The following is a 26,350-nucleotide window of genomic DNA, read 5'->3' on the forward strand; positions in this document are numbered from 1 at the left end:
GGAATTTGCATCAATGTAGAGCACTGCATTTCCTAACCAATGTGGAGTTTGCATCTGGTGGGAGCATCTTTCGGGATACCTCTCCCAAAACCTTCTCGCCCCTCATTTAAAAGCACACCTCATGTTCTAGATGAAGTGAAAGCACCACCAGAGGATTATGAAAGAGCAATGCAAATTGTATATTTTGCTTGTTGTCTGTGTATGCTCCTGGCTGTTATCTATAAACTGTGCTTTCTTGCTGGCTAACTACATTGTGTTCAAGATTGTGCTGTAGATTTCGGAGATGGATCTCAGTATTTTGGAGATGGCAGCAATGAGATGAACATTTAAATGGTGGGCCTGTGATGGGACTGTTGCTGCAACGTGACTCCGCTTAACCTATGGGGGGTGGCTATGTCCTCGTCCCCCAACTCCACTTGTGAGCAACTGGAAGGTCTTTGTCTGATGACTCAGTGACTGGAAGGTCCCCATGGCCTATTCACAATCCTATTTGACATCTAACAGAGGCTGAACAAGGGTTGAGACACCTCATGGTCTTGAGTGAAAAGACAAAGGACGGAGGCCTTGTAACCGTCCCCAATAGGCTAGACAAGCATTATCGGTAGGCAGAAGACAATGGATTCCTGTGGGCTACCCCATGTAGCTGTAGAAGCTTCAGATGGGAGCTATGAGCAAGAAGAATCCCTTGCTACCCATACGGCCATTAATAGCTCCAGATGGGAAGCTACGAGCATGGCAAACCTTGAAGGCTACTAGGAGTTATGAGCAACACTATAGCAGCCTGCCAACGACACATTATCAGCTAGTGGCAGAAAAAGAAAGAAATAAAGTTTATTTAAATCTTTGAAGACCAAGGGTCTATAAGAATTAAAAAGAGCCAAATAGGCAGAGCCTTGGCCGCAGGCATTGCAACCAAGACAAGTACAACATAAACATAAAACAATAATACAAAGTGTCTGAGCCCATGGAGAGGACGGGAGCTGCAGGGCAATGTGACATCACTGTGATAGTCCTTTGTATGCTAGCGGAGGAGCCAAGTCCATGAGAGACTCCGTGGTATACCAGGCTGCAGTGGCATAAAATCCATGATAGAGCATTAATGTCAGTCAGTATATGTGGTCCCCTGTGGTTTCCTAGCTGTGGCCCTGCGTCGGACAAGCGCCACGGTCACACCAGTTGACCATGACTCTGGTCTGGTGGACATGGAGGGAGGAACCCTGAGCCTGATTTGTGCATTGACACGCAGAGAGAGAGAGAGAGAGAGAGAGAGAGAGAGAGAGAGAGAGAGAGACCGATGATTCAAGAGGACTTTGTTTGGGAGAGAGCTGTATAATTTGGATGAGTTACTCAGAAAACTAAGTATGTCTTAGAAACTGTTGAAGACTCCTTCAAGTCAAGTTTTTGGCCGAACAAGGACGGAAACTACAATTCCAAAGTGTTATGGATCATCATGCAAAGGATAATACAATTACTTATTCAGAGTTTCACCGGTTATCTTTAAACCCAAAGCTCATATTATGAGGAAACCAGAACAAATGTTCTACTGGCTTCCTCTGGCACTCTTTTAGACATATCCGGAGCTTACACAATGAGCACTAACTTTCTGGGCACCAACGCTGTTTGGAAGAGCCGTATGTCTTTATGTGTGTGAGTGTGTTTGTGTGTTAAAAGAAGGCGGGAAAGGAGGGGGGGGGGGTAGGTGCAGTAACTGAACACGACTTCTCAGAATACAAGAAATTTGGAAAGGGGTAGGGGTTGAGGCTCTACCTCTGACAACCAACAACCATTCAACACGGCTTTCCATGAAAAACAAAGTATAAACCTTTGCAATAACTTGCCACTTTACTTTCTTCAAAAGCCAAGCCCAATAATAATTTTCTAAGTACTAATGTTGTATATTCCTTGTCGTCTCAAAATTCCATTTCCATTGGCTAAGTAAAAGTTCATCCTATGTATATTGACCTAAGATAAGCTCCTTTTCTTGTAAAACTGTTTTAACTTCAAGTTAAGCTCCTCTTTATGAGGACCTAGATCTCAGATACTGATTCTGTGACTCTTTTGAAAATAGCACAAAGTCTGGAAGGCTTGAAAATCTGCAAAAAGATATAAACAGAGCATGATCATACTGTGCAACTCTGAATATACCCCGTGAAGTGGAAAGGCCACTCCAAATCCCACCAAAAGAGCCAGATTGGAAACAGTGAACCCCCCCCCCCCCCAAAAAAAAGGTGCCCACACAGGTTTCCACGTTGTTGAATACTGTAAAAAAAATAACGCATTCAACCTACGGCCTTGTATTCCGACACAGAACTCTCTCTGACGATGATGATGAAAACCATACGAGGCAGGCAAATGATTAACTGGCACAAAACCACTGATTGTACACATGCACCGCAATTACAATGGCATTATGCATACTACCTGATCACTAGACACTCTTGTACACGACATAAGGTATCTGCACAAGGACCCGTTCATGAATGCTAATCTTGAAGAGCAATTGATGCTAACCTTGAAGAGCAATTGAATTATGACGTGAACAATTGCAAACATGTCTCCTGATATATGACTGCATCCCTAGAATCTATATGTTGCAGTATAATACAACAGCATCTGAGAATCCATGCTTGTATGTTGAATGTCGGGGCATTGAAGTGTGACATCATCAAAACCTCTACCTACTTTTGAAAACTGTTGTATTTCCAAATAGAAAGCCATGAAAGGTAATGCCCCTGCATATGTGATGGCATGGATAACTACTAGCTGCCTCACCCACATCCCCTCCTCCCTCCCTCAGCCACTTTAGCCTCCTGTGTCCCTACCTTTGGGAACTGTTGAAGTGTGACATCAGCAAAACCTCTACCGACTTTTGAGAGCTGCTGTATTTCCAAATAGAAAGTGATGAAAGGTAATGCCCCTGCGTATGTGTTGGCATGGATAGCTACTAGCTGCCTCACTCAAGCCCCCTCCTTCCTCCCTCAACCACTTTAGCCTCATGTGTCCCTTCTCTACGTTGCATCTCCTCCTCCTTCCACCCTACCTCTGTTTCCTTCTGCCCTCTCTCTACCTTGATGGGCCTTCCATTGCTTCCCACCTTCCCCTACAGCCCTTTTTCCACCCTTCTCCTTCTTCCAGCCCCTTCTGCTTTGTTGCAACTTAAAGGCTTGAGCCACGCATGCAGATGCCCTGGCCTCTTCAAGACATGGCCCTCCTCAGCTCCATGTCCGCCCATCTCTTGTTGTGAGGTCTTGAACAGTTGGAGGCTGTTCCACCCCCCTTTCTCCCCCATTCTAACTTTCTTTCCGCGTCCCTCTTCCCCACCCTTCAATTCAGTCCTATGTGCTAGTATCATTGGCTAGTGGCCATTGGGGAAACAGCTCACATTCTATAATCAAGTTTTGAGGATTAGGGACATCGACTTACCCATATTTTCCTAACCAAAATGGAGAAAAGGAGCTAGAGAGATGGAAATAGTAGTTGCTTCCACAAAATACACCCTTCACCCTCAAGCCACTTTGGCTTCACCCACGACATGGAAGCCTCACACTTGAGCCATCTCTTGTTTCCCCTTCTCTCTCTCTCCTACCCCTCCCCCCCCCGGTTCGTAGACCTCCGTCCCGTCTGGTCGTAGCCTTTCCATAGCTCCGTCCGGTTATCATGTAGCCTTCGTCTGTAGCTATCCGTAGCCCTCTCATAGCTTCCATCCAAAGCCCCCCGTAGCCCTCAGTCTGCCCCCTCCTAAGTCCTCCTGCAGCCTTTCTCTGGTCACCCTGTAGCGCCGCCAGAGTCTGTCACTTGCAGCTCCGTCAGGTCTTGTCAGCAGCATGGAGTATATACAGCAGCATGTCAAAGGTTCTCCATTGAGGGTTGAACCCCGAGTTGGGATGAACCCCTAGCTCAACTAGGGGGTTAGTTCAGCTACCTCTTCTTTGAAAACTCCCTCAATTCCAGCAGCCCCTTTCAACAAGGCGAGATATGCCCCAGTTGCACCTCAAACACCCTCTCCTTACGCACATATATATGAGAGAAGAGGTCTCTTCGGCCGCCCCATTAATGGATACCATGAGCATATTGTTTCTACAAGGTCAAGTGAGAGAGCTTAGGACACAATTAGCAATGCTATAGCTAGAATCCAGGTTCTTGAGGGACCTGGTAAGCAGGAGGTAATGGACAAGGTTGTAAAGTCAAGCAAGGCTTCCGCACCTACCCTTCCAGTTAGTCTCCACAATTAAGGATTTGGTTCAAACTGAAATGGAGACAGCCAAGCAAGAGGTCATTGTGGCAAAGTAAACAAAGCTGATATTCAAGAAGAGATTACAGATCATGAAGCCAAACAGGGCAATGCATTAAAAATCAGAATTGGGCGACTCCCATATGGATGGTACAATGAGGAGTATTCATTCAGTGATACCTTAGCACATGTTAAAGCAGCCATGCCTTACATTGACTGGACAGCAGAAGAGGACGACAAGCCTGATAGCTCTAAGGAGGATGGTGAAGCTACAGCAACTCAAGATCGTACGACAATCCTACGAGCTGAAAGGAACTAAGCTATGGATAGCTGAGGAACTTACAAGAGCTCAGCTGAAGGATAAAGCAATGGGATTAGCCAAGCTTAAGAGGAAGGATGGAAAGGGGGCATTGTACCACAGAGGAATAGCACTCATTAAGGAGTTTTAAAAGACACTCTCTCTCGCTATTGATCTCTGTAGAGTTATCAGTTTATTAGTCTATCAGTTTTTCTGTTTATCAGTTTAGCAGTCTTAGCACTCAGCAAGGGCCTCAGTGTGCCCTTTGCTCCAGCCCACTGAGGCTTGTATGAAATCATCCCTTTTGGTGTACTTTGTACCTTACTGGTTTATCAGTCTATCAGTTTTTCTGTTTATCCCTGTTTATCAGTTTAGCAGTCTTAGCCCTCAGCAAGGGCCTTAGTGAGCAGGCTTGTATGAGATCATCCCTTTTGGTGTACTTTGTACCTTGTCCCATAGGCCTACGAGGCCTTCTGCGAACGTTAATACATCTCTCTCTCTCTCTCTCTCTCTCTCTCTCTCTCTCTCTCTCTCTCTCTCGTCCCAGCTCATCGTCACTGTACACAGGCCGTTGTACAACAGGGTCCCCGTACACAGCCGCCACCTCTGTACAGCCTGTTACCCCCATCTGAGCTTGGCTCAACCTGGGGGGTTAGCTTCAGTGAAGGGCTTGGAGAATTTGCAAGGCCACCATGGATTTCCCGAAGGTGAAGACTTTCACCACGACCCCCGTCAGTAAGCCGTCTTACTCCAATATTGCACCAACACCCAGCCACTATGCTTGGACCTACAGGAAAAGGATCGGATTAGACCCTCAGAAGCACATTTACCACTTGGAGCATGAAGTCAGAGAGCTCAGGCTGCTAGTTGCAACTCTTAGCAGAAAGGTGAACGAGATGGAGAACAAAGGCGAGCAAGAAATTATTGCACAAGCTATGGAAAAATTCAGCACATCTCCACCAGCACCAACTCTTGTCTCCAAGGTCAAGGAAATAATCAACATTTAGGTGAGTTCAACCAAGGAAGAGATGGCCATTGTTGCAAACAGCAAACCCAACAAAGTAGATCTGTACACAGAAGTAAAAGAGCAGCAGGCTATAGCACACAATAAGAAGATACTACGCATTGGAGGGCTGCTCAAGGATTGCCTTGGCCCTTTTAATGAAGAAGAGAATTACACAGCAAACGAGAGGATTGCATGTCTCAAGAAGGAAATACCACAAGTAGAGTGGGATCATAATGATATCAGCTGTGTCTCCCAAACAGGAAACATTCCATTCAAGGATGATTTGATGAGTTCTTTTGAGTTGATTTATGGATTAGACCAGCTAATCCAATTACAACTGGAGTTTCACAACAAGCGCTTAGTGCCGCAGATTATGTAATCCAAATGCGGAATACGTTGGAACTTACATCCATCAAGCCATGGACAAGGCTAAGACTTACACCGATGAGAAAAGACCTCTCAGAGAATTCGATGAAGGGGAGAAAGCTTCTCTCACAATTCCTTTGCACACTAAGTCATTAGCTACACGACAATGAGTTAAGCTATCACTCCAACCTTGTGGGCCGTGGTTAATTCTAAAGAGAATAGGCAAGATTGCCTATTGGTTACAATTACCATAAGATTGCGATGTACATCTAGTATTTCATGTATCTTTGTTAAAATGATTTTTACAACCCACTCATTCACTAATTGATGGAATTCTTATGTTACAAGAACTAGAGGAAAATGCAAGACACAAGCTAGCAAGAATACTAGACCGAGGAGAAATGCATGCTCAAAACTGGAAGATACTTATGGTGCTGATCGCTTGGCATCAACTTCCTCTATCTAAGGGTACCTAGGAACTTGTTTATCAGATATGGAGAAAGAAAGAAAGAAAGAAAGTCTATTAACGTCCACTGGAGACCAAAAGGTCTATGGGACAGCAAGAAACCCTCTAGTACATCTGCTTTAGGGAGGGCACATGGCAGCTCCCAAGGAGTGCAAAAAGCCACCCACATTATTTAGAATACCTACATGATAGTCTGGAAGAGTAAACAGCCATACATCAGTTTAAGACTGAGAGCAACCCAGATTTTATCATCAAGGACGCTGATTCCTGAAGAGGGAAGCAATTTTGCATTCCAGTTGAATCTGGCATGATCTAGAGCGGGTCAGTTGACAGAAGTCCTTAGAGAGATCACCTAGTAGTTGTCGGAACCAGATGTGTACAGAGTTGTAAATAGTTATTCTTGTGGTGTGATTTATAGTGGGTTACCGACTTTGTTAGTAAACTAAAAGATCAAAAGACTAAATCTGTCAAGTCCTAGTAAGGGTTGCAAGAGACTAGAGACTTGTATGGGTTCTACATCCATTGGTCGTAAAGGAAAATAGGTGGAGCAATCCACTCATTCGTTATTCATGTAACCTTGGGAAGCGTGCATGAGTACGCCCAGGGGGGGTTGCGTGCCATGATTCTAAATGTGAAAAGAAAAAAGAAACAAAGGGCTTTTGGCACCTATTATTAGGTACTGAGCTGGAGCAACCTCCAAATTCCAATTCTTCGAAGATCCAATTATTATCGCATCAAGCCTTTCCTTGATGGACTTTACGATCCAACGTTGTCTTTCTTGCCGACACCCTGATAAATAGCTGATCTTGCAAGTATTTTCAAAGCATAATCTAGAGGCCCTTGAGGCGACAACTCATGCATTGCCTCCTAGAGGTGGACTCATGGATTGTTGGAGGGGACTTCAATAATCTTGAGTTCCTGGAGGATAAGCAAGGAGAAGCCTCTTTTGCAGAGATGCCAGCAGGGGAGAGGAGCACTTGGGAGCTGCTCATCTTTGCGATCCGCGACAAGGACCCTCAACGAGAGCCTGAGTTTTCTAGGACCTCGGGGAGCCTGCGATACTCTTTCAGCCAACGGAGGCAGGATGGGCTACTGGAGTGTCTGGATAGATTCTATATTGGGGATTGGGTTCTACTCCGCAAAGGCTCCACTCGCATTTTAGCAGACACCACAATGTCCGACCATTCTCCAACGGTTTTACACTTAAAGGTCTGGAGTCTACGTCTGAGACCCCATCTCCTAGATACCATTCATGAGAAGCAGACGGGTTTTTCCCAGGAGCGTAGCATCCTGGATAACATCTTCACTTTCTGGGAGGCAGTGGATTGGGCCAGAGAGGAGCCATTCATTCATTGGAAAGGCCATGGGTACTACCCGTCACCTCGAGCATCAAACTCTTTTGTACAAAGACTCGTTAAGCATTTTCTTTCTTGTAAAGATACATTAATCTATAATTAAAACTCTCTTGCTATTCTTTGGAATCAAAAATATTTTTTCATGTTCTTCTCTATTTAAATGTTTTGAAAATATTTTTGAATGTTCTTCTCTATTTAAATATCGTGTATATTATTAGTGCCATTGTTCTTTACATTGAAGTTTAAATGCTAAGAGCCTCAAAAAGGAGAAAAGAAAGGATAAATGCTAATTCTTTTACTTATGGTTGTTTCTCATTTTATTTTTATTCAATTTACCACATTAATGCAAAATAGAACTTGGGTCCCTTACAAATCTATGATTATGCATTTGCTTGTAAAAGGGTTTCCAATAGACATCAATGGTTCTAAGTTGCATTTTGTTTTTCATAAAAATTTTCTAGCTTTGTTGTTGAGAACTCATTGGCTAGATATGTTTCCATGAATTTGTTGAAATGAGTGGCTTGGAGTACGCATATTCCCTTAGCATTTTGGTCCGCAATATAATGTCCCTTGTTGATAGTGTCGATGGTGTGAATTCTTTCCCATGGGTCCTACTCTATGGAGACTTTGATCTTCACATTCCACGGTCATTATATGGCATGAAATGAAAGTAGCTAGGATTTGTAAAGGAGCGCTGCGAGCAGGGCAATCAGGAAGAACATGAAATGACATGCACACAGTCCAAGTGACCTCTGATAATGCATCTCTCAACCATTCTATCTGAGATCGATACATAGGCAAGCATTGAATAGCAATCTGATGCCTCAAAATGATGACCAGCCCCCACAGATGGACATCCAGAAATTTTGCAGATGTGTGATGCCTATGATGAAGGTGTCCTTCAGAATTGGATGACGAAAAGCATAATTAGTCAGAGTAGGCTGAGGGTGAACACTTACTACACTGCCGATGAGATTAGCCTACTGTTAAAGTGCAAAGATGATAATGCCTGATTGATAGACTTGGGTGCCAGCAAGCACATTATATATCAAAGGAATTAGTTTTGGTTATTAAATCGGTCCATTGATACATGAAAAGTATGTGAAGAACATGAACAATGTACAGTACGTGCCAGGTTTCAAAGAAAGTATACTTTAAAATCGTAGCCATATGTGATGACCAAACTGACGTCCTCAAACACAAATGCAGCATCCAAGACCCTTGCTTGAAGGCTCGCGACTTAAGCACTAAACATGGTGGTCTGTAATTGTTTAATGGCAAGATAGTGGAAAAACAGCATGCATATACCTCTCCAAAACAGCTCCTTACTTAACTCTGGCACACACACGTGTACCTCTTCAAAGCCGCTCCTTACTTAACTCTCGCACAAGAGCATGGCACATGTAACTGTCGAAAGCTAGCACTTTGAAAAGGCTTACCAAGGTGGATGCCTTAGATTTGCTATAGCCACAAGTCATTTTGAAGGGCTGTATATGGGAAGACGCAAGGACTCCCATTTACAAAATCTGAGCAGATGAGAGCTAAGGTTCCCCTATACGCCAATCTTGTTGGGCCTATAAATATAGCTTCGTATGGTGGCAAGAAATATGTCCAAACTTTCAGGAAGATGTATTTCTAAGAAGAAATCAGAAACCTCCCTTCATGTCAAAATTCAAGCCCATAGTTATAAGAGAGAATCAAGTCTTGAGAGCTGACAGAGAGGAAGGTAAGAAGTTCACCATGTTTAGCACATCAAACAACAATCTATAGGGTTTCTACACTCATCAACAGCAAGGAGTTGCAGAGAGAAAGATCAAGCATCCGTGATTACATAAAGCTAAAAATCTGAAAATTTTAGTCAAGCATATACGAGTTCAAAGAATAACTTACTTTTGCTTGGAACATGAAATTAGGAGGAACATTAATAATGGCAAAATCTGCACTGCCCAAGTATTTTTCAAATTCCTGGAAGAAATGCCACCAAAAAATGTCAAGCTGAATTCAGAAACCCACCATAATGCAGCATATTCTCAATCCGCAAACAAACTCATTCAAAGGTTTCAACCCTCAATTAATTAACATTTATAAACAAGAGCTTTTTACATTGATTCAGTTCAGCAAATGCAGCATTAAGAATAATAACTTGCGCTTATGCCACTCTCCAAACATGCTTGTTTTCACAAATGGCAAGCACAATTAGAAGTCTTTAATGAGGCTAGAATCCCACACACACACACACATTTTTTGGGGGGTGAAGTCCATTTGCTGTTATATTACAAAAAACATTCCTCAAGAAGAGAGGATACACTTACAAAATCAGAAAATTTCATTGTATGACGAGTAAGCAGGATAATCCAAATCCCGTGTGTGTGTGTGTGGGGGGGGGGGGGGGGTCTGGATGCACGGGATTTGGATTATCCTCCGTACAGTCCCTGCGTGCCCTGTCAGCATCCCGTACAGTCCCATCTTATCCGTTGTACTTTTTCCGCGCTGTTTGCCCTGTACAAACCCTGCCGTACAGTTTCTGTTTTTTTCTGCCATTTTATCAATTCTGCCCTGCTTACCTCCATGGAGGATCATATCAAAAGTTATTCCCGGAAGGACTTGTCCCAGGACTCCAAAAGACAGCAAGTCGACTTCTCTACCTCAGCATCTGTAGATGCTCACTATGTTTTCGACATGCTCAAGGATGAATTTCATCACAGCCAGAAGGAGTGGGCCAAACCTCCCCAGCCCTTAAGTATAAGCTGAAGCTGCCCTCATTGGTCGCTCCTCTCCGAAAGTTTTCTCAGCAAGCAGTTATCATTTTCTTCCCAAGGAAGCTACCTTCAGCAAATGATGTAGCTTAGTGGGTTCAGGCTTTGTTGGGAGGATGCTTTGTTGAAGGAGTATACTTTGCTTCTCGAGGTTTTTATGAAGTGCACTTTTTGGATGCCTCATATCGTCAGCTGATATTGGAGATGTCCCCTCTATTCTATGGTAGACAAATGGTGCATGTCATGCCATGGTCGCCAAATAAGGATTATCACGGTCTCATTCGATATCACTGCCCTATATGGGTTGAGGTAGTGGATTTTCCGGGTTATATGAGGGCTGAGTTACCAAGTCTGGCAGCTACTTTGGGGCAAGTTGTATGCCCACCCCGTCCTTCGGGTAATCGAAATCGGTTTTGTGTTCTTTGGGATACAGATCACCCAACCCCTCCTTCCATTGCGGTAGAGGTGGAGGATCTTCCCTTGGGCGAAAAATATTTTGATTTGAAATGGGGAGTATTTGCAGGTGCTTGCTTCACATGTCATATGTTTGGCTACCTAGCCTCACAGTGCCCTGTAGTCCTGCATCAGCTCCCACCTACACTTATTGCTCCAGAAAATACTTCCCCTCCAACTTATGGTCCGGGGCCTAAGGCTATGCCTAGCAAGTTGGGTGATGTGGCATCTAAATCTGTCCCTCCCAAAGAAAATGTGGTTCAGGTTTCAGCCAAGTAAAAGGATAAGGGAAAGGGCAAATTTTCAAAATCTCCTGCCTCTCCCCAAGGTGCCTGGCAGCAACCCAAAAAGGTATTTGCGCTCAAGCTATGACCGTTACAATCTCGCCATTGGGATGCCTCTACTTCCACCGCTGGTCAGGCCTCTACCCCTGCTGATAGCCTCACTTCTCAACTGTGGGTTGATGTGCTCAAGAAGGGCATCCCTGTATGTGACAATGATGAGGATTATAGAGCTAATGATCCAGGAGGCCAGGTGGACCTCGATGTCATGGCTGAGGCCTGACAACTTATACTTTTACTATGCTTTTTGGTTCGGCTGTACATATCTTCTATGTCTACTTCAATCACTTGTATTACATACAATGTTCAAGGTCTTTGTAATGTCAATAAGTGGAGACTTTTTTGGCACTATGTACATAGAATGCACCCCAATGTAATTTCTTTACAGGAACACAACCAACACTTCTTGGCTGGCCAGCAAGGCCACTTTGCTGGTTATGGCATATTTTATGCTGGTACAATGCACTTTTCGGGGGTATGCATGCTGGTGAAACATGATATGCAGCCCACGGTTGCTTACAATGACCCCCAGGGTTGCTGGATGGTGATCAAATGCATCTATCATGCTGATCTTTATGAAATAGCATCTGTCTATGCCTCTCAAACTTCTGCGACAAAAGCTCGAATGTGGGCCTCCCTCAAACAATGTCCATGGCTGTCTAATGCCTTTTTGTGTGGAGACTTTAATAACTCGCCTGCCATCCAAGACAACACCACTCATCGTTCTCACATGATCCCCACTGAGCTTCGACATTGGGAGGATATGCTTCCTATCTTGCATGCAGAAGATTTATGGCTCTCAACAAGGGATAGAGATATGGGCTATACATACCGTCACAATGCCTTTACTCATTACTGGGCTCGACTTGACAGATGGTATTTGTTGCATGCTCAGCAGTATGCTAGTTTCACATGTGCACTATGGGTTGATCATTCCCTCTTGCTATCTGATCACTTTCCAGTATGCTTGACATTATCTATAGCACCTTTGACAAATGATATGCCTTTTTTTGATCGTCGCCTACTCCATGTTAATAGTGCTTATTTGCTTCATCAACAATTTCAGAACATGGTAAGAGTGGCTGTCCGCCCCCTCCTCTTACATGCTCAGGAGGACATGGATTTCGCTTGGATCAGTCTTGCCCATCGTTTGCAGGCTGTTGTTCAAGATTATGGACAGAGTTACATGGGAGACCTCAGGCTTAAGCTGAAATGGGCTCAATCTCACAAGCAACAAATGGATGTAATCAGCTCTTATAGGCAGCTCACCTCCTCTGAACAGGATTCTTGTGCTTATGCGGTTCATATCATCCATAAAAATGATCTTCACAAATTAAAGAAGTGGCAAATCCGAGCTCGCATGAAACCCCTTTTGGATAAGGGCTGCTCCTCCAAAGCCTTCTTTAAAAGCCTGCATGCGGATAGGCGAAAGGAGGATATTTGCAGGATCAAGCAAGATGATGGCACCTGGACCACCTCCAAATCAGAATTGGAATCGCAATGCTCTAGTCATTTCCAGCATCTCTTTTCTCCTCAGCCTGATCATTCAATGCAAGTGAATGCAGCTAGGTCTCAATTTCTTATGCATGTTCAGCCTATATTGTCTCCGGAACAGGCTCATGCATTGGAGCATCCCTTTATGCTTAATGAACATGATGATGCTTTGAGTCATTTACGTAAAGGCAGCTCTCCTGGTTGGGATGGATTGACTGTTGAATTTTTCCGTGCATTTTGGGGTGATCTCAAAAACACTCTGCTTCTTATGATCGATCATGCTTGGGCAGAACAATCTCTTCCTTCTTCTTGGAAACATGGCCTTGTCAAATTGATCCACAAAAAAAGGTTGTGTGAGACAATGGCTGATTGGCGGCCCATATCTCTTATGCCAGTCATTTACAAACTCATTGCCAAAATGATTGTCCTCAGGATTCGATTTATCTTGCAAGCAGGACTTCATCCCAGGCAGTATGGGTTTGTTCCCAGAAGACAGATTGTTAGAAATGACCCAACAGAGGGTACACGCAGCGGAAATAATGCCCAGGAGCTCACACACTGTGCGGTGTGGGTGTGGAATCACAAACTTCTTTACTTATGTGCATTCAATAGGTGTGCAGACTCATCAATAGACAATGAACCAAACTAGATAGAGAAACCACCAAATAATATATTTCCGTCCACAACTATGGACACAATACAAGAGAGACAGATCCAGAGTCCCACCAATGGTGTGGTCCTCTGATCTTACCACAAAGTCCTTCTCCTATCTGCTGGCTATCTCTAGACTAGAGTCCGCGTGCTCCACCTCGAGCGTGAGTAGACTTTCCGTCTAGAATGATCTTCTCCACCTTGCTGTCTGGAAACCAGTCTAGGTGGGCAGCTTCCTGTTAGCTTTGTCTGCAGCACAAGGTACTTCTTTCTCCTCCTGACTGTAGGCCCAAAGATAGCCCTACTGCTGCTCCTTCTGCTGGTGGAATTGCTGCTGCAAGTGATAATGAAATGAGGCTCAATGGCCTCTTTATATAGGCCCCAAGGCCTGTACCAAAAAAACCGACTCAGTCCCGACTCAGTCTGTATGAAAACCGACCCCACAGCTCCCCATTTATGGGACTGTGGGCTGCCCTTTTGGGGCACTCATTACAAGGGCCCTTGGCCCATCTTTCAAGGGCAGATGCCCTATAAATACAGGGTCCACCCCCCCCAAAATCTACTGCAGACAATGCACCTCCTGTCTAGATCCATCGCAATCTGTCCCAGCCATGCTTCCGCACTTTTCTGTCCATCTGTCCTGCACATAACAGTCCTAGATGTGCTGCCCACATGACAGCTATGATGCTGTCTATGTGGCAGCCCCTTTCTCTCTTTTTCTGTTGGGTTCTGCCCTAGGTCTCCCTCCCCCATGCTCTCCTCATATGGGGGCTTACAGATGGGGAGGTGATCTTTCCAACACAGATTACTGACAATATCTCCAATGCTTTGCTTGCAATTGAGTATGTCAAATATTCTAAACAAGATGTTCTCATTCTGCAAGTGGACATTGCGAAAGCATTTGATATTGTCCATTGGGATTTTATTCTCAGACTATGCATAAATTGGGATTTGGCCCTCGGCTGGTCCATATTATTTACTGGTTCTATTCTCATGCCACCGCGCAGTGTTTGCTTGGTGGTGGGTTGTCAAGAACATGGACTATGACCCGCTCAGTGAGACAAGATTGCCCCCTTAGTTCGCTATTGTATGCCATTGCTACTCATCCGTTATTGTTGCATATGGACCATCTTGTAGATACAGGGCAGCTTCATGGCTTACAAATTCCAGGGGCACAGCCAAAATATCTCCATAGCCTGGGACATATAGGAAGCCAAATGCTTAAAAGACCAGCGAAGAGGAGGCAGATAAAATTGCACATATGCCATAATGATAGACTGTAGTATCCGAAGTCGAACATGTAGAGGCCAAGTGGACAAATGCCAGTATTCCAACTTCTTGTTTATCTTTTGAAGCACCCATTTGAGCTGTTGTTGAGGGGTGATATTCCAGCCAATGGGATACCCTAAATGCCTCACAATAGTATGGGAAGAGATAATGTGGCCTGGCCAGAGAAGTGCATGCCAATCAGCTTCTTTCAATGCTAGAAGATTTGATTTCTAATAGTTAATATGCAGTCCAGCAATTATGCCAAAATCGTTCACAGTATGCATCAAATGAGAGAGATCATTTTGAGAATTCCTGGGCATGAAATATGAATCATTAGCATATGCCTGCGCAAAAAAAAGGCTTTGCAACTACTTCCCATGCAGTCTGTTTGTTCTCCTAAGACTCATGGGGGACTGAATATTCTCAATCTTTAGTTTCAAATGTTGGCAAGAAAGAGCACTATGACTGCTGATTTTTTACAACAAAAACAGCCATGGGCTATTATGCTAGCAGCTATGTGTGGAAACATGACGTCCCATGCATATGGGCATTGGATTACAGATCACTGGGAAGCAGTCATGACCACATTTCAGGGGAAAATTCCTGGTTGTCCTGTTTCTACTGCTTTTATTCATGATTGGAAGAGGATTCTCTCTTATGCTAAATGGTCAGGTGCTTCTTCCCATCATGGTAATTCTCTTCGCCTGGAAAGCATCCATTGGAGCAAGGTGTTTGAATCGCCTCTTGCTTTACAGGCTCCTATTAAAGCATATAATCTTATGAAATTGGGCATAAGATTTGTCGGAGATGTTGTGGATCAACATGGTTATGTGCTTTCATTTCCACAAGCTTGCAGGACATTACCCTTGGGTATGCATCATAGGCCCATTTGGAGAATACTTACAACTATGTTGCAGCCATTTGTTCCTGTTCCTCCACTGTTTGTACAGGACAGATTACTGGACTGGAATCTGACCTCCTTATCTCCCGCTACCTGTTCACTTTCAATGCATAATCTGGCCTCCTTGATGGTCTACAAATTTCTTCTTCCACCGCCATGGATTGATAAGCATGCCAACACTCTTTGGAATTTGGATAGGCCTTTATCTTGGTGGCAATCACAACTCAAGAAAACTTGGAAAGCTAAATTGCCATTGAAACAGAGGCTTTTCTTTTGGAGATGTATAGTGGGAGCTTTTTCCATTGAAGTGAAATTGGCAGCACATCGCATTGCCTCCCCTTCCTGCCCCCGTTGCTCTCATCACCGTGAGACAGTTCCCCATTTGTTATGGTCTTGCCCGCACTCTCAGATATTGATCACTCATGTCTCTCATTTGCTGCGGCTTCGGTTTCCCTCTATCAGATTCGGGAAACTCTTCTGGATGTTTGGATGCTTCTCATCTCAAATGTCTCCATTCCTCCTTTTCTCTCACTGGGCTCGTTCTTGGGTACTATGGACTATTTGGACACAGAGATTGCATTCTAGGATGGGACAACAGTTTCCTCAGGCATATGCTTTCTTCAGAATGTCCCTCAAGCAATCTTTATATGATAGTTATGCTGCGAGGGACTTGGATGCTACTAGCCTTGAAGTGTTTTCTGACTGTTTTTGAGTTCTTCCATTAGGCTCTCTTTTGGAGTCTAATGTCATGTACATTGATTTCATGTTAATAATATAGTTACTGGTTTCACAAAAAAAAAAGTGTGTGTGTGTGTGTGTGTGTGTTTCTGACATGTGAATTTCATGGGCTGTCCTGCTTTTTTCCATACCAGATTTGTGTGCTCTGCTTTCGCCTTTTTTGCCTGGCCCTTTCTCTTATCTGTTACAGTCATTTCCTGTGGGTTCTCCTGCTTTCTTCTCCTAGTGTAGATTTAACTGTCAATACACCATTCTCCTCCTCTTTTCTCTTGCTGTAAATCTGTACCTTTCTTCTCCTTGGTATTCTCTGAATTTCAGCATATACAGTTTCTCCCGTCTTGGTGTTCATTCTCTCGGCTGTGCATTAACTCAGTTCAGTTTTTAAGGGGATTGATAGCAGTCTTTCAAAACTCTTTTAGTTGCAGGATGGCTGGTTGTCAAGTTGACAAGACTTACTCTACTAAAGAGAGACTCTCACATAACAAAAATCAAAGCATATAGCCGGTCAAGATGACCTGGTTCATGCCTCCCATGAGGCTCAGTTGGTATTTAAAGTGATCCATGAAGATTTTGAGGATACAAGGAAGGATTGAAAGCATCCTGTCCCTTCTGTGGGCATCATGGTCTACCAGTACCATCTGCAGACTTGTACGTCTCAAGCAAACGTAGGTTGGCATTTACATACACCAATCTGTTGAGCTGCTCCATGCTCAACCTGACATAATTTATAAAGGACAGAGAAGTCAATTGAAGACTAAAAGCTATTTTTTTAAATATAAGTTATAACTTACAATCTACTGAGCATTTAAGAACTTACATATACCTGGTGTGTATGTCTGCACATATACTCCATATCCTCTCAGCTGGAGTTGATGTGCAATCTTGTGAGAGGATGCGAATAGCTAGGGTCTACAATAAGGGATTTAAAATCCCAAATTTCTCCCACAAAATAAGAGCCAGCAGCCTGTTGTCTCTTTCCTTGGCAATTGCACAGGAGAAATGACCCATGTCATTGCGGAACTCCACTATATCCTCTTCAATTCTATTGCAATTTGCAATATAAAAATAATTAGAAAATCATCATATAAACTTTAAAGCAATTAGAATTTAGACTACTGCTGGCTGCAATAACTTACTAATTTGCAAGCCATGTGGCATGCTAGCAGCTACTCGCATACTGGAGTGTCGGTTGGCCTATGAAACCAATCCCATCTCTTCCTCCAAATCGCTAATATATCATCTTTTTTGAAAAATTGGTGTTTACCAAAAGAAATCAAGTTAAAACTTAGAGCTAAGAGATTAGAGAAATCAGGACTTAGAAGTTAGTATTAAGGGCAAGCTGCAAGACTTGCTTTTAAGTATGTACCTCTTCTGCTCGAGGATAGGGCAATCCTCCGTGGCTTTTCGTCGCCTGGACCCCATCGTCATTTGTAGCCGCTCGAAGCTCCTCCAGTCTATCCTTGGAAGATCGCACCCCCAAAACGGTGCTGCATACATGGCAGTCGGTCGCACGAGTGTGTCAAAAAACCTTCGTCGATCGATCTTGGAAGTGCGCCTAGAAGCATTGTCGCTCTAGTCTAGCCAAAGCACTACACCCTCGTGTGAGCTGTGCCTGGGCTGCATGGTTCATCGTGAAGACGGACCTGTGAAAACTGCTCTCAATTATGTGTACGATTGCACACTCTCGACTGGCTCGCCACGATAGGTGAAACTAAGTCGGCAAATCACTACTCCTGAGGTGTTGAAGATCATAACCTTAGTTTTTCCAAGGTTGACCGTCAGGTCTCTCTCTCTACTACAAAACACCTCTAATGCCTCCAGATCTCTCTACAGCCCCTCCGCTGAAGAAGATATAAGGACTATATCATCAGCATATAACAAAATCTGTATGAGGAGATAACCTAGTAATGAACCCTCACACCCTAGGCGATCTATGAAAGATGTGATCTCATCGATGCAGAGTCCAAAGCGAGTCGGTGAGAGAGGACAGCCCTGCTTCACCCCAATGGTGCTCTCCACCCAATCTGATAGACCGCCTGGAGCACAGACCCTACCTCTGACTGACTCATATAGGCTCATCACACCCCAGATCAGCGTCTCTAGAATCTACATCTCCTGTAGTCTCCTGATCATGCAGGATCCTGGGACAGTGTCGAAAGCCTTACGAAAGTCTACGAAACATCCGTAGACTTTCTGATGTCTGAACCTCGCCTCCTCAATGACAGCCCTCAAGGTGCAAATGTGGTCTAGAGTAGAGTGTTGCCTCCTGAATCCTACCTGCCCTAGTGCTCGCTGCCCCCGTGCCTCTCTATGACTGCTGATCTCCCTCTCTAGTACCGATCCATAGATCTTGGCCAATGTGTGGCCAATCATGAGGGTGTGACAGTTCCTAATGTCCATGAGGTCTCCTGCTTTGTGTATTGGTACGATAGTGGTGGTGCTCCATGCTGGTGGGAAGTCCTGACAAACTGCAAGGTTAAACATATGTGCAAGAATCGATGCTAGAACCTCCTGCCCATGTGCGAAGTGCTCTATCTGAAGGCCCTCATGATCTTGTGCTTTCGTGTTGTTGGATTTGGCGAAGTGCAGCCCACACATTCTACGTAGTGAATAGATGACAAGTCGTGGGCCTGGGCATAGAGGACGTGTCCGGCGGTGTCTACCTCGAGACATCATATAGGGAGCATGCATGAGTGTGCCACACTCCCCAGATCACTGATGAGGATGGGTGGCTTTCCCTCTGAAAGAAGTCCCCATCCACTGGTCGGGTCTCCCCCGTGAAATGATTTGATGATCTCATCCATCCTATGTGTGAGGAAGGCTCGTCTCTGGCGGCGTGTCAACCGCCGAAAGATCATGTGTGCCTCATGTGACGTCAACTAACCCAAGGCTCGCTCCCATGTGAGGTCGAGAGAGAGGCTGAGTTGTAGGGATCTCTGTACCACCAGTGGATGCCCCCACTATGGAAGGCAATTGCTCATGTTGAGCAGCCTCATCACTATCGTGCAATGTATCCGGAGGGACACGCTTGGTTGGCATGGTGGCTGTTCGGGAGAGAAGCTCGAATGCAGGCAATGAAATGGACTCAAAGAAGTACACAGCAAAACCCTGTTGTAGGCCCAAACTAACTAAACCTAAACCGAACCCACTAACTAAACTAACCCTGGTTAAAATCTAACCTAGGAATTAAAACTTTGTAGGCTAAGGTTTGTAGGAGGCGGAATTGGGCGATCGGCGAGGCGGAGGCGGTGCACAGGCGTGGATGGTGGCGTCACGACGATGGTGTGGGTGGAGCTGGAGGGCACTGGCGATGGGTGCATGGCACTGGCGACAAGTGTATGAGACTTGTCTATAGAGGCAGCGCTTTTGTTTTTGCAAGCGGGGCGGCGCCGTGTGGGATTTGTCTACAGAGGCGACGCAAGGGTGGCACATGGCGTGAGGCGACAGGCGTCTATTTTGGCCAAGGCCTTGAAACGAGAGGCTAGTCAAGGCCTTGGAACAGAGAGGCGCTGGCTAACAAGCAGCCAGAGATGATGGCGACGCTACTTGCAGGGGGGCCTATGGTCATCTAGTTCGTCTGCTTGAAGAAGATAATCCAAGCCACATCGATACACTCAACGGTGTTGATTAGGGCCTCCATCTGTTTGAGAGCATCGATTCGTTTGGGGCTAGGAGTAGCATTGCAGCCAGCAATCTCAGCTAGTGCAAAAGGGCCGAGTCGAAGGGCCACGTCTAGTCGTTAGGAGTCGTTGGCTGGAGTCTGAGTGGTTTGCTTGACTTGTAGTTGATGCCACAACTCGCTGCCTATACCAGTAGACTTCCTTCATTGCATTGGTATCAGAGCACCTCTTCTGGAACCTTTGCTTCCATTGCTTGGTACAGACACAAATAGATGTCACATCAAAAGGTACACAAATAGGATTAGATGTCACATCAAAAGGTACACAAATAGGAGTGGATGGGGACTTATATAGTCCCTCCACATTTCCCACCTAAGAGGCCTCTAAAGGTCCTCTAAATTGCCCCTTCATTATAGTGGCCGACCCAACAGGCCAACATGGCCGACTCTACAGCCCTACAAAAGGGCTCCTTAGGGCCCTATAGCAAGGTTGAGTCCCTGCTGCAGACGGGCCGACCTGGCCACGTGGGCCGACCCATTGAAGCCACCAAGGTGGCCGACCAACAGGTCTGCCCACCCTCTGCTCCATAGCCCATAAATGAGGCTCTAAGAGGTACCTAAAGGGCAGCCCTACAGGGCACACCTGCCCACACAACCCTGTACCCCGCTTGGGCACCTCCATGGCACTCAACAACCACTCTAGCCTACTCTCACGAGGGGCAGGCACACCCACAACACAGGCCCTCACTCTCTATGCTATCCTCACTCACTAGGCAAGCCCTCTCTCTAGGTGACATCAGGAGATGTTGACCTCCAACATTACCATTGAAGGTCGTAGGATCTTACACATACTCGGAGGTTCTTTTCTTTGGCCCAAGTTTCACAATGTGACCAACAATGGAAACCCGATTGAGAAAGAGATACGCTTACTTTCCATGCACGATCGAAAACATCATTGTTGCCTCTAGCTCCATGCTTCTACTTCCCAGAAGGTTCATATGATCTTCACTCATTGGGCAGGTTATCATATACTGCTTAAGGTGAGAAAGTTACAAGAGCAAGTAGGTTGTAATTAATTTCTAAATCCATATAATAGATTCTTCATTGATACTTCTCATAATACCCTAGTGTGTCTTTAAAGGATATACATAAACATAGATGAATCCAGGAACATTCCCAAACTCATCCTCTAAAAACACAACATAGTGCAGTTTCAATCTCATGATAGTCACACATAAGGTTGAAAACCATAAACTCCATCACGCATGGCAGGGTCTAGCTACTATGGCATGCGCACTGACGTCATCAGCGCCCAACAGTGGGCGTAGACCATAGTATAAAAATATGCTATCATGTAGGCCATCTTCTCCCGGTCGTGGTGATGCCCTATGGGCTCTGGTATGTGCCTTGCAGGCATAGTTATAGGCACTTTAGTGTTTTAGTGCCTTTTATGCCACATAGGACATTTAGTTCTATGTGACACCTAGGACACTTAGTCCTAGGGTCTATCTTCATGTACTTTGTACTTTCATTTTCTTTCATTCTAGTTGCCGTGACACTTCCCCAGCACTCTCCAGCCTCCCCAAGCCCCTCCATTGCTCTTTGGGAGCTAGTCACTTGCTGGTCAACTGTTTCAACAGCTCGTTTTTGGGTTCGTGAGCAGTTCTAGGGACTTCCAGGAGCTTTTCATCGCGCTAACTTGGCTTCTCCAGCTTTCTCTTGATAGGCGACTTCACAGGCGGCTGTTTACAGCACTTCAAAGATCTCCATCAGCTGGTTTAGGCCTTGTACGGCTGTCCTTTCACCTCGGGTCACTTCTACAGCAAGCGTATGCAAATCGCGACCTGTCTAGTGCACTCTCCAGGGTTCTCCAGCAGCTACATCTTCAGTTCAAAACCTTTTGAGGCAGTTCCAGCCACCCTGTAGCTGCTCCTTCATCTCGACTTGCTGCTGCTGCCCTTCTAGAGTCTCTATTTCTATCCTAGGTACCTCTTCTAGCTAGGCGACTAGCTGGATACACTTTTCCAGCTCGCAATCTGCCCACAGCTCTACCTCGTGGCACCTCCAGGTGACAAATCCTCATCTACAGCAGGCATCTACTCCATGCAAGTTCTCCAGGAGTCTCTCTTGGGTTGTCCAGCCTGTTCTCAACAAGATCTGCTAAGTTTCAACCCCTTTGCTGAACCTACTGCATTTTGACAGTTTTTGACTGTCAAACCCTAATTTCCAACAGGAAAATTTAGGGCTTTTGACATTTGGACCTTCAACTTGTCAATACAACACTTTGGACAAGCTTGGCAACTGAAATCCTTCCAAAAATTGAAGTTTTCAGCCAAATTCAGGTTCAGGACTGTCACATTGTGCCACGTCGTCACTCAGGGTTTCCAAATTTGGGGCTTTTGCGTTGGGAGCTCAATTTCAGCTGGTAACTCTGTTCCTATACCCTGCTGCACATATTTTCAGTCTATTTGCTCTCATGCCTACATCTCACACATACAAATCCACACACCCACACATACTTGAGCATCCATTTATACAAAGTCTTCGTACTGAGTTTCTGTCGACACTCCGGAGGTGAAGGGCAGACTCAGCCATAACGAAGCCTAGCACTAAAGGAGAAGGCGAATCAAAAAGTAGTCCAATATCTCTTCATTCAAGCTACAACTGCTTGTGAATTCTAAACGATTTCATTTTAGTCTCTCCCAAACGAGCATCTAAATCTAGCTGATAGGGCAATGCACCATTTAAGATAGTTTGACAGTCAACACCTTACATATTCTAGTTAAGGAATCCAATCTATGAGTAAGTGTGGTGAGGAGAATCACTGAATGGAAATGGTTCCATCTCTTGTTGAGATTTTCCACCTTGGTTTATGAGAATGGAGCTAGCACAGATCAATTTTAGATCCAGAGGATAGAGCTGATCGATGAAAAGCCAGGCTAATCCAAGAGAGCAAGGCTTTACTGAAAGGCAAGCTATTGGGACATGACTTCTAGAATGAGAGTCAAATGCTAAGAAAAGCAAGAACTAAGCTTAAGGAAACAAGCCAAGGCTCAGTTCCTGGGTGTCATGGGAGGAGTTCCCAAAGACCATAGGACCTATTGGACTAAGGAGTAGTAGGCTTCCTTTCTTGAGGAACTCCTCAACCTCTTCACACTCCTAGCTTCAATGCATAAAGTTGGTTCTAAGAGACAAAAAGCCACCCAAAAGCAGCATGGCCATGTCAAGTTTGCCAACAAAACCTCATTCAGATTAGACATGACCATAGACCTAGGGGCCACAATTGAAAAGACTCACTACAAAACCTTTTTATTTGTGACATACAATAAGCAACCCTATCAGCTTCTAGAAGTCCATTTTAGGTGGCAGATAATAATTAAGAGGCTGAGATTCAAGATCCTTATGGAATTATTGGTTACATGTAGATCCTTCAAGGTAGTCCATGCAGCACTATCCACCAAATAGATTAGCAGAATCACATTGCTTTTTGTGTTTGAGAATGCATCCGCTTCCTACTTTCCCATGCCTGCAAAACTGTTGCATCTGGTGGCACCACAACAGCAACTATCCCTTTTGCCCCGGGTTTCAGGAACCATTTGTGACCTTCCAAAGCTCCAAGAAGTGAAGAGACTCTCCACCTTAACATCCCAAATTGGATAGTTAGACCCATCAAATTTTCCCTCCCCAAACTTGCAAATGGGAAGAACCCAGGAAGGGACCATCTCGGCTCTCTACCTTGCTGAGAAAAGCAGAGGTAAGAACTGAAAACTTGATGTCACAAAAAGGCAGCAAACTGAAATTATCTTCCTTGTCTTAGAATGTCGAGAATTTGATGCCTCCCCTTGCAGTAGATTCCTCTCCAGAGTAGTGCTTGCCCTAGGTAGCCTTTGCTTTGATGCTACAGCTCCCACAGAGTCCTATGTGAATGAAGTATTTAGAGATCCTTTCTGATCCTAGATCGCTTCTGCAAACATCTTCTTCTCAAGAAAACCCACTTGTCTCTGATACCCTGTAAGAAGTATCACTCCATTATTAGGCAGGGTGTACAGCTCAGAGATACTCTCCCCCACTTCATCATGATGGTGGACAACTCGTAGACTGTACCATACATCCGCAGTATCTTCTCAAGAAGAGGGGAAAATGCGTAAGAAGGCATGCTCGTTTTACACCCCCTTAGCCTTGCAGGCCGTGAGGAGCTTCCTTACATGAGCCTCTGCAGCTTCATGTAGTTGTCCCTTGAACTTTTGTGTCTTCACGTGGACTTTTTTGGGCAGCTCAAGTGGTCATCCCCCCTTTGTAGACCTAAGGGCCACCATGGTTGACACGAGGCCTCCACCCTCTCTGCCTACCTGGCACAACAGTTGAGGGGATCCCCAACAGATTAGAGATAGGTGCTGATGCCATGGGTTTAAATGCTGGGGAGGGTATAGGTGACCACTGGGGAAGACCGAGCTGGTGCACGAGTCATTATTGACATGCACATGCGCACACAATGAAAGTAATTGACGAAGAAATGTTCACACAAAAGAGAGAAGGGGAGGGGGCCTAGCACGTGACATGATAGACCTTAGCAGGTGACAAGGCCAACTTGGCTGGCCGATCCAGCAGCACCTGACCTGCCACATGGCATCAGCCAGCTGCTCCTTGTGGCTGACTTGCCATTTCATCATCCGACCTGATGCCAAGGATCTGCAGTTGTAGCTGCCACATGATCATGCCAAACTGCCATCAGCAGCTAGCCTACTCTGTGGCTATTTTGACAGGATATGGTACTGCCTACATATCAGCTTTTCTATCAGACCGACAGATGGCTGAACAGTGATAACCGATGCATTCATCCACCTCCTATGCTCTTACCGTGGCTTCTCCTCATTTGTGGCCCTTACAAGTTGAGCATCCAAGGATGTCTAGAGGGTGGAGCATTGATTCTCCAACAAAGCTCAACAAGAAGCACACGGTGGACAAGGTGCAGAGATTTGGAGCAGCATATGCAGCCCTCTGGCTGCAAGAGAGTACAGCAGGTGCTGCAGGTGTGGGCTTTTAGGACAGTGCACGTTTCATATCAGGTTTGACTCACCTTGGAGCAATATTATTATGTAGCATTTTTGCCTGTAAGGATGTAAATCATCTGCACAAGTATAGCTCCTTCAGTGACGTCATTGTCATTGTGCCTCTACTATGTGCTTCGAACGGTTGCTTGATCATAAAGTGAGTGTGGACTACCTTCTACTGTGACTTGGCCTGAGAATGTGAGTTTCTACTTGCATTTGCATTGTTCAACGACTCCCTATTTTTCACAAGTCGCATGAGTTCATGTCGACGTTAAAAAATCGATCCAAAAGTTTCCAAATATGATGATACCTTGACGGGAAGAGAAATCCGCAGAATTACAGACGATAAAGAGGCACTCACCTGGGGCATGCCGTGCTTCGTGGTTATGCTCCATGGAACAGGCTGAAAAAGCTCTCCTGTGAATTCGTACTCTGAGCAACTCGTGGAACCTGATTGCTGGGCACATTGCTGCCCTACCTGCATCACCTCCAGAAATCAGATAGACTTTCGAGAGCTCAAAACCAACACCAGCAAGTACGTTTGGAGATTCCGAGACAGGCAGGATACCTGATTCCGAAAGGCTACAGAACGCAAGAGGCTGTGTAGTTTCTCTTTACACTGAGTATCACAAAAAGCAACGCAGCATCATAAGATGCACGTTCGAAACATAGCATTCCTGACCCACAAGCATCAATTGAATGAGGAAGGCAATAAACAGGGTCTACCGAATAGAAAGGAAAGGAGCAACGGCGACACCTCAGGCTTCAGCTCAAATGACGCATCGTAGGTTTGCACTGCCTTCAATCCCATCCTAACTGGCAGAAAACGCCATTCCTTGCGTGAGCAGGGAAGATAAGGCTCAAAAGGATGAAAGCAGGAGAAACGAAGGGTAGAGAGGCATGGAAACAAGGCCGGTCGAGAGATGATGAGAGGTTGCGAGATTCCCAAGCATGCATTTTGTGCTACGGCCATTGTGAATTCCTCTCTACTCCCAACCGTGTATGCAAGTACTGTAGATATTATTTTGTGCGTGTTTTGTTTTTTGGACGGCCCATGGAAGGTCTGATTGAAGGCTCCACTTTAGAAACTAAAAATGTTCATTTTTGGCCTCCCCTCTCGATAGCCTTAGCAATCTTCTCATTTTGTAAAGTAGAAATTCGAAATTTTTAGCTTCTAAAATAGGTGTGATGCTTTGATTGGTTGTCGGCAAGTGGGAGTTAAGTGCACTAATGGCTTTGAGACGAGCTTGGCAGTGAGCATTCAAGACCTAAGGCCCCTCATTTTTATTGCCATTCCGTCTCTCTCTCTATTCACTACCTCCTTTGTTTTACATTTTGGGCAAGCCTTATGAATA

At 45.0% G+C, this 26,350-nt stretch overlaps 1 protein-coding gene across 1 annotated transcript; it reads right to left on the reverse strand.

Annotated features, from left to right (window-relative positions):
- Positions 1 to 1,811: 1,811 nt before the first annotated feature.
- On the reverse strand, positions 1,812 to 26,091 carry LOC147889942 (uncharacterized). The gene is made up of 5 exons (XM_087391000.1): positions 25,753 to 26,091; positions 25,564 to 25,614; positions 25,357 to 25,473; positions 9,613 to 9,687; positions 1,812 to 2,093 (listed from the first exon to the last, which is right to left on the reverse strand). The coding sequence occupies exons 1-5, from the start codon at positions 25,966 to 25,968 to the stop codon at positions 2,028 to 2,030; spliced, it is 525 nt and encodes a 174-aa protein (XP_087247126.1). The 5' UTR covers positions 25,969 to 26,091; the 3' UTR covers positions 1,812 to 2,027.
- Positions 26,092 to 26,350: the final 259 nt, after the last annotated feature.

This window comes from Dipteris shenzhenensis, chromosome 19 (assembly GCF_047967505.1).
Source record: "Dipteris shenzhenensis isolate YYH24624 ecotype China chromosome 19, Dip_SZ_1.0, whole genome shotgun sequence".
Taxonomy (NCBI): domain Eukaryota; kingdom Viridiplantae; phylum Streptophyta; class Polypodiopsida; order Gleicheniales; family Dipteridaceae; genus Dipteris; species Dipteris shenzhenensis.

Coding starts and splice junctions, on each gene's coding strand:
- LOC147889942 (XM_087391000.1), bottom strand. CDS start 25,968: ATGGCCGTAGCACAAAATGCATGCTTGGGAATCTCGCAACCTCTCATC. Junction 25,615..25,752: donor CATTTGAGCTGAAGCCTGAG/GTGTCGCCGTTG, acceptor TGTGATACTCAG/TGTAAAGAGAAACTACACAG. Junction 2,094..9,612: donor ATTTCATGTTCCAAGCAAAA/GTAAGTTATTCT, acceptor ATCTTTTTGCAG/ATTTTCAAGCCTTCCAGACT.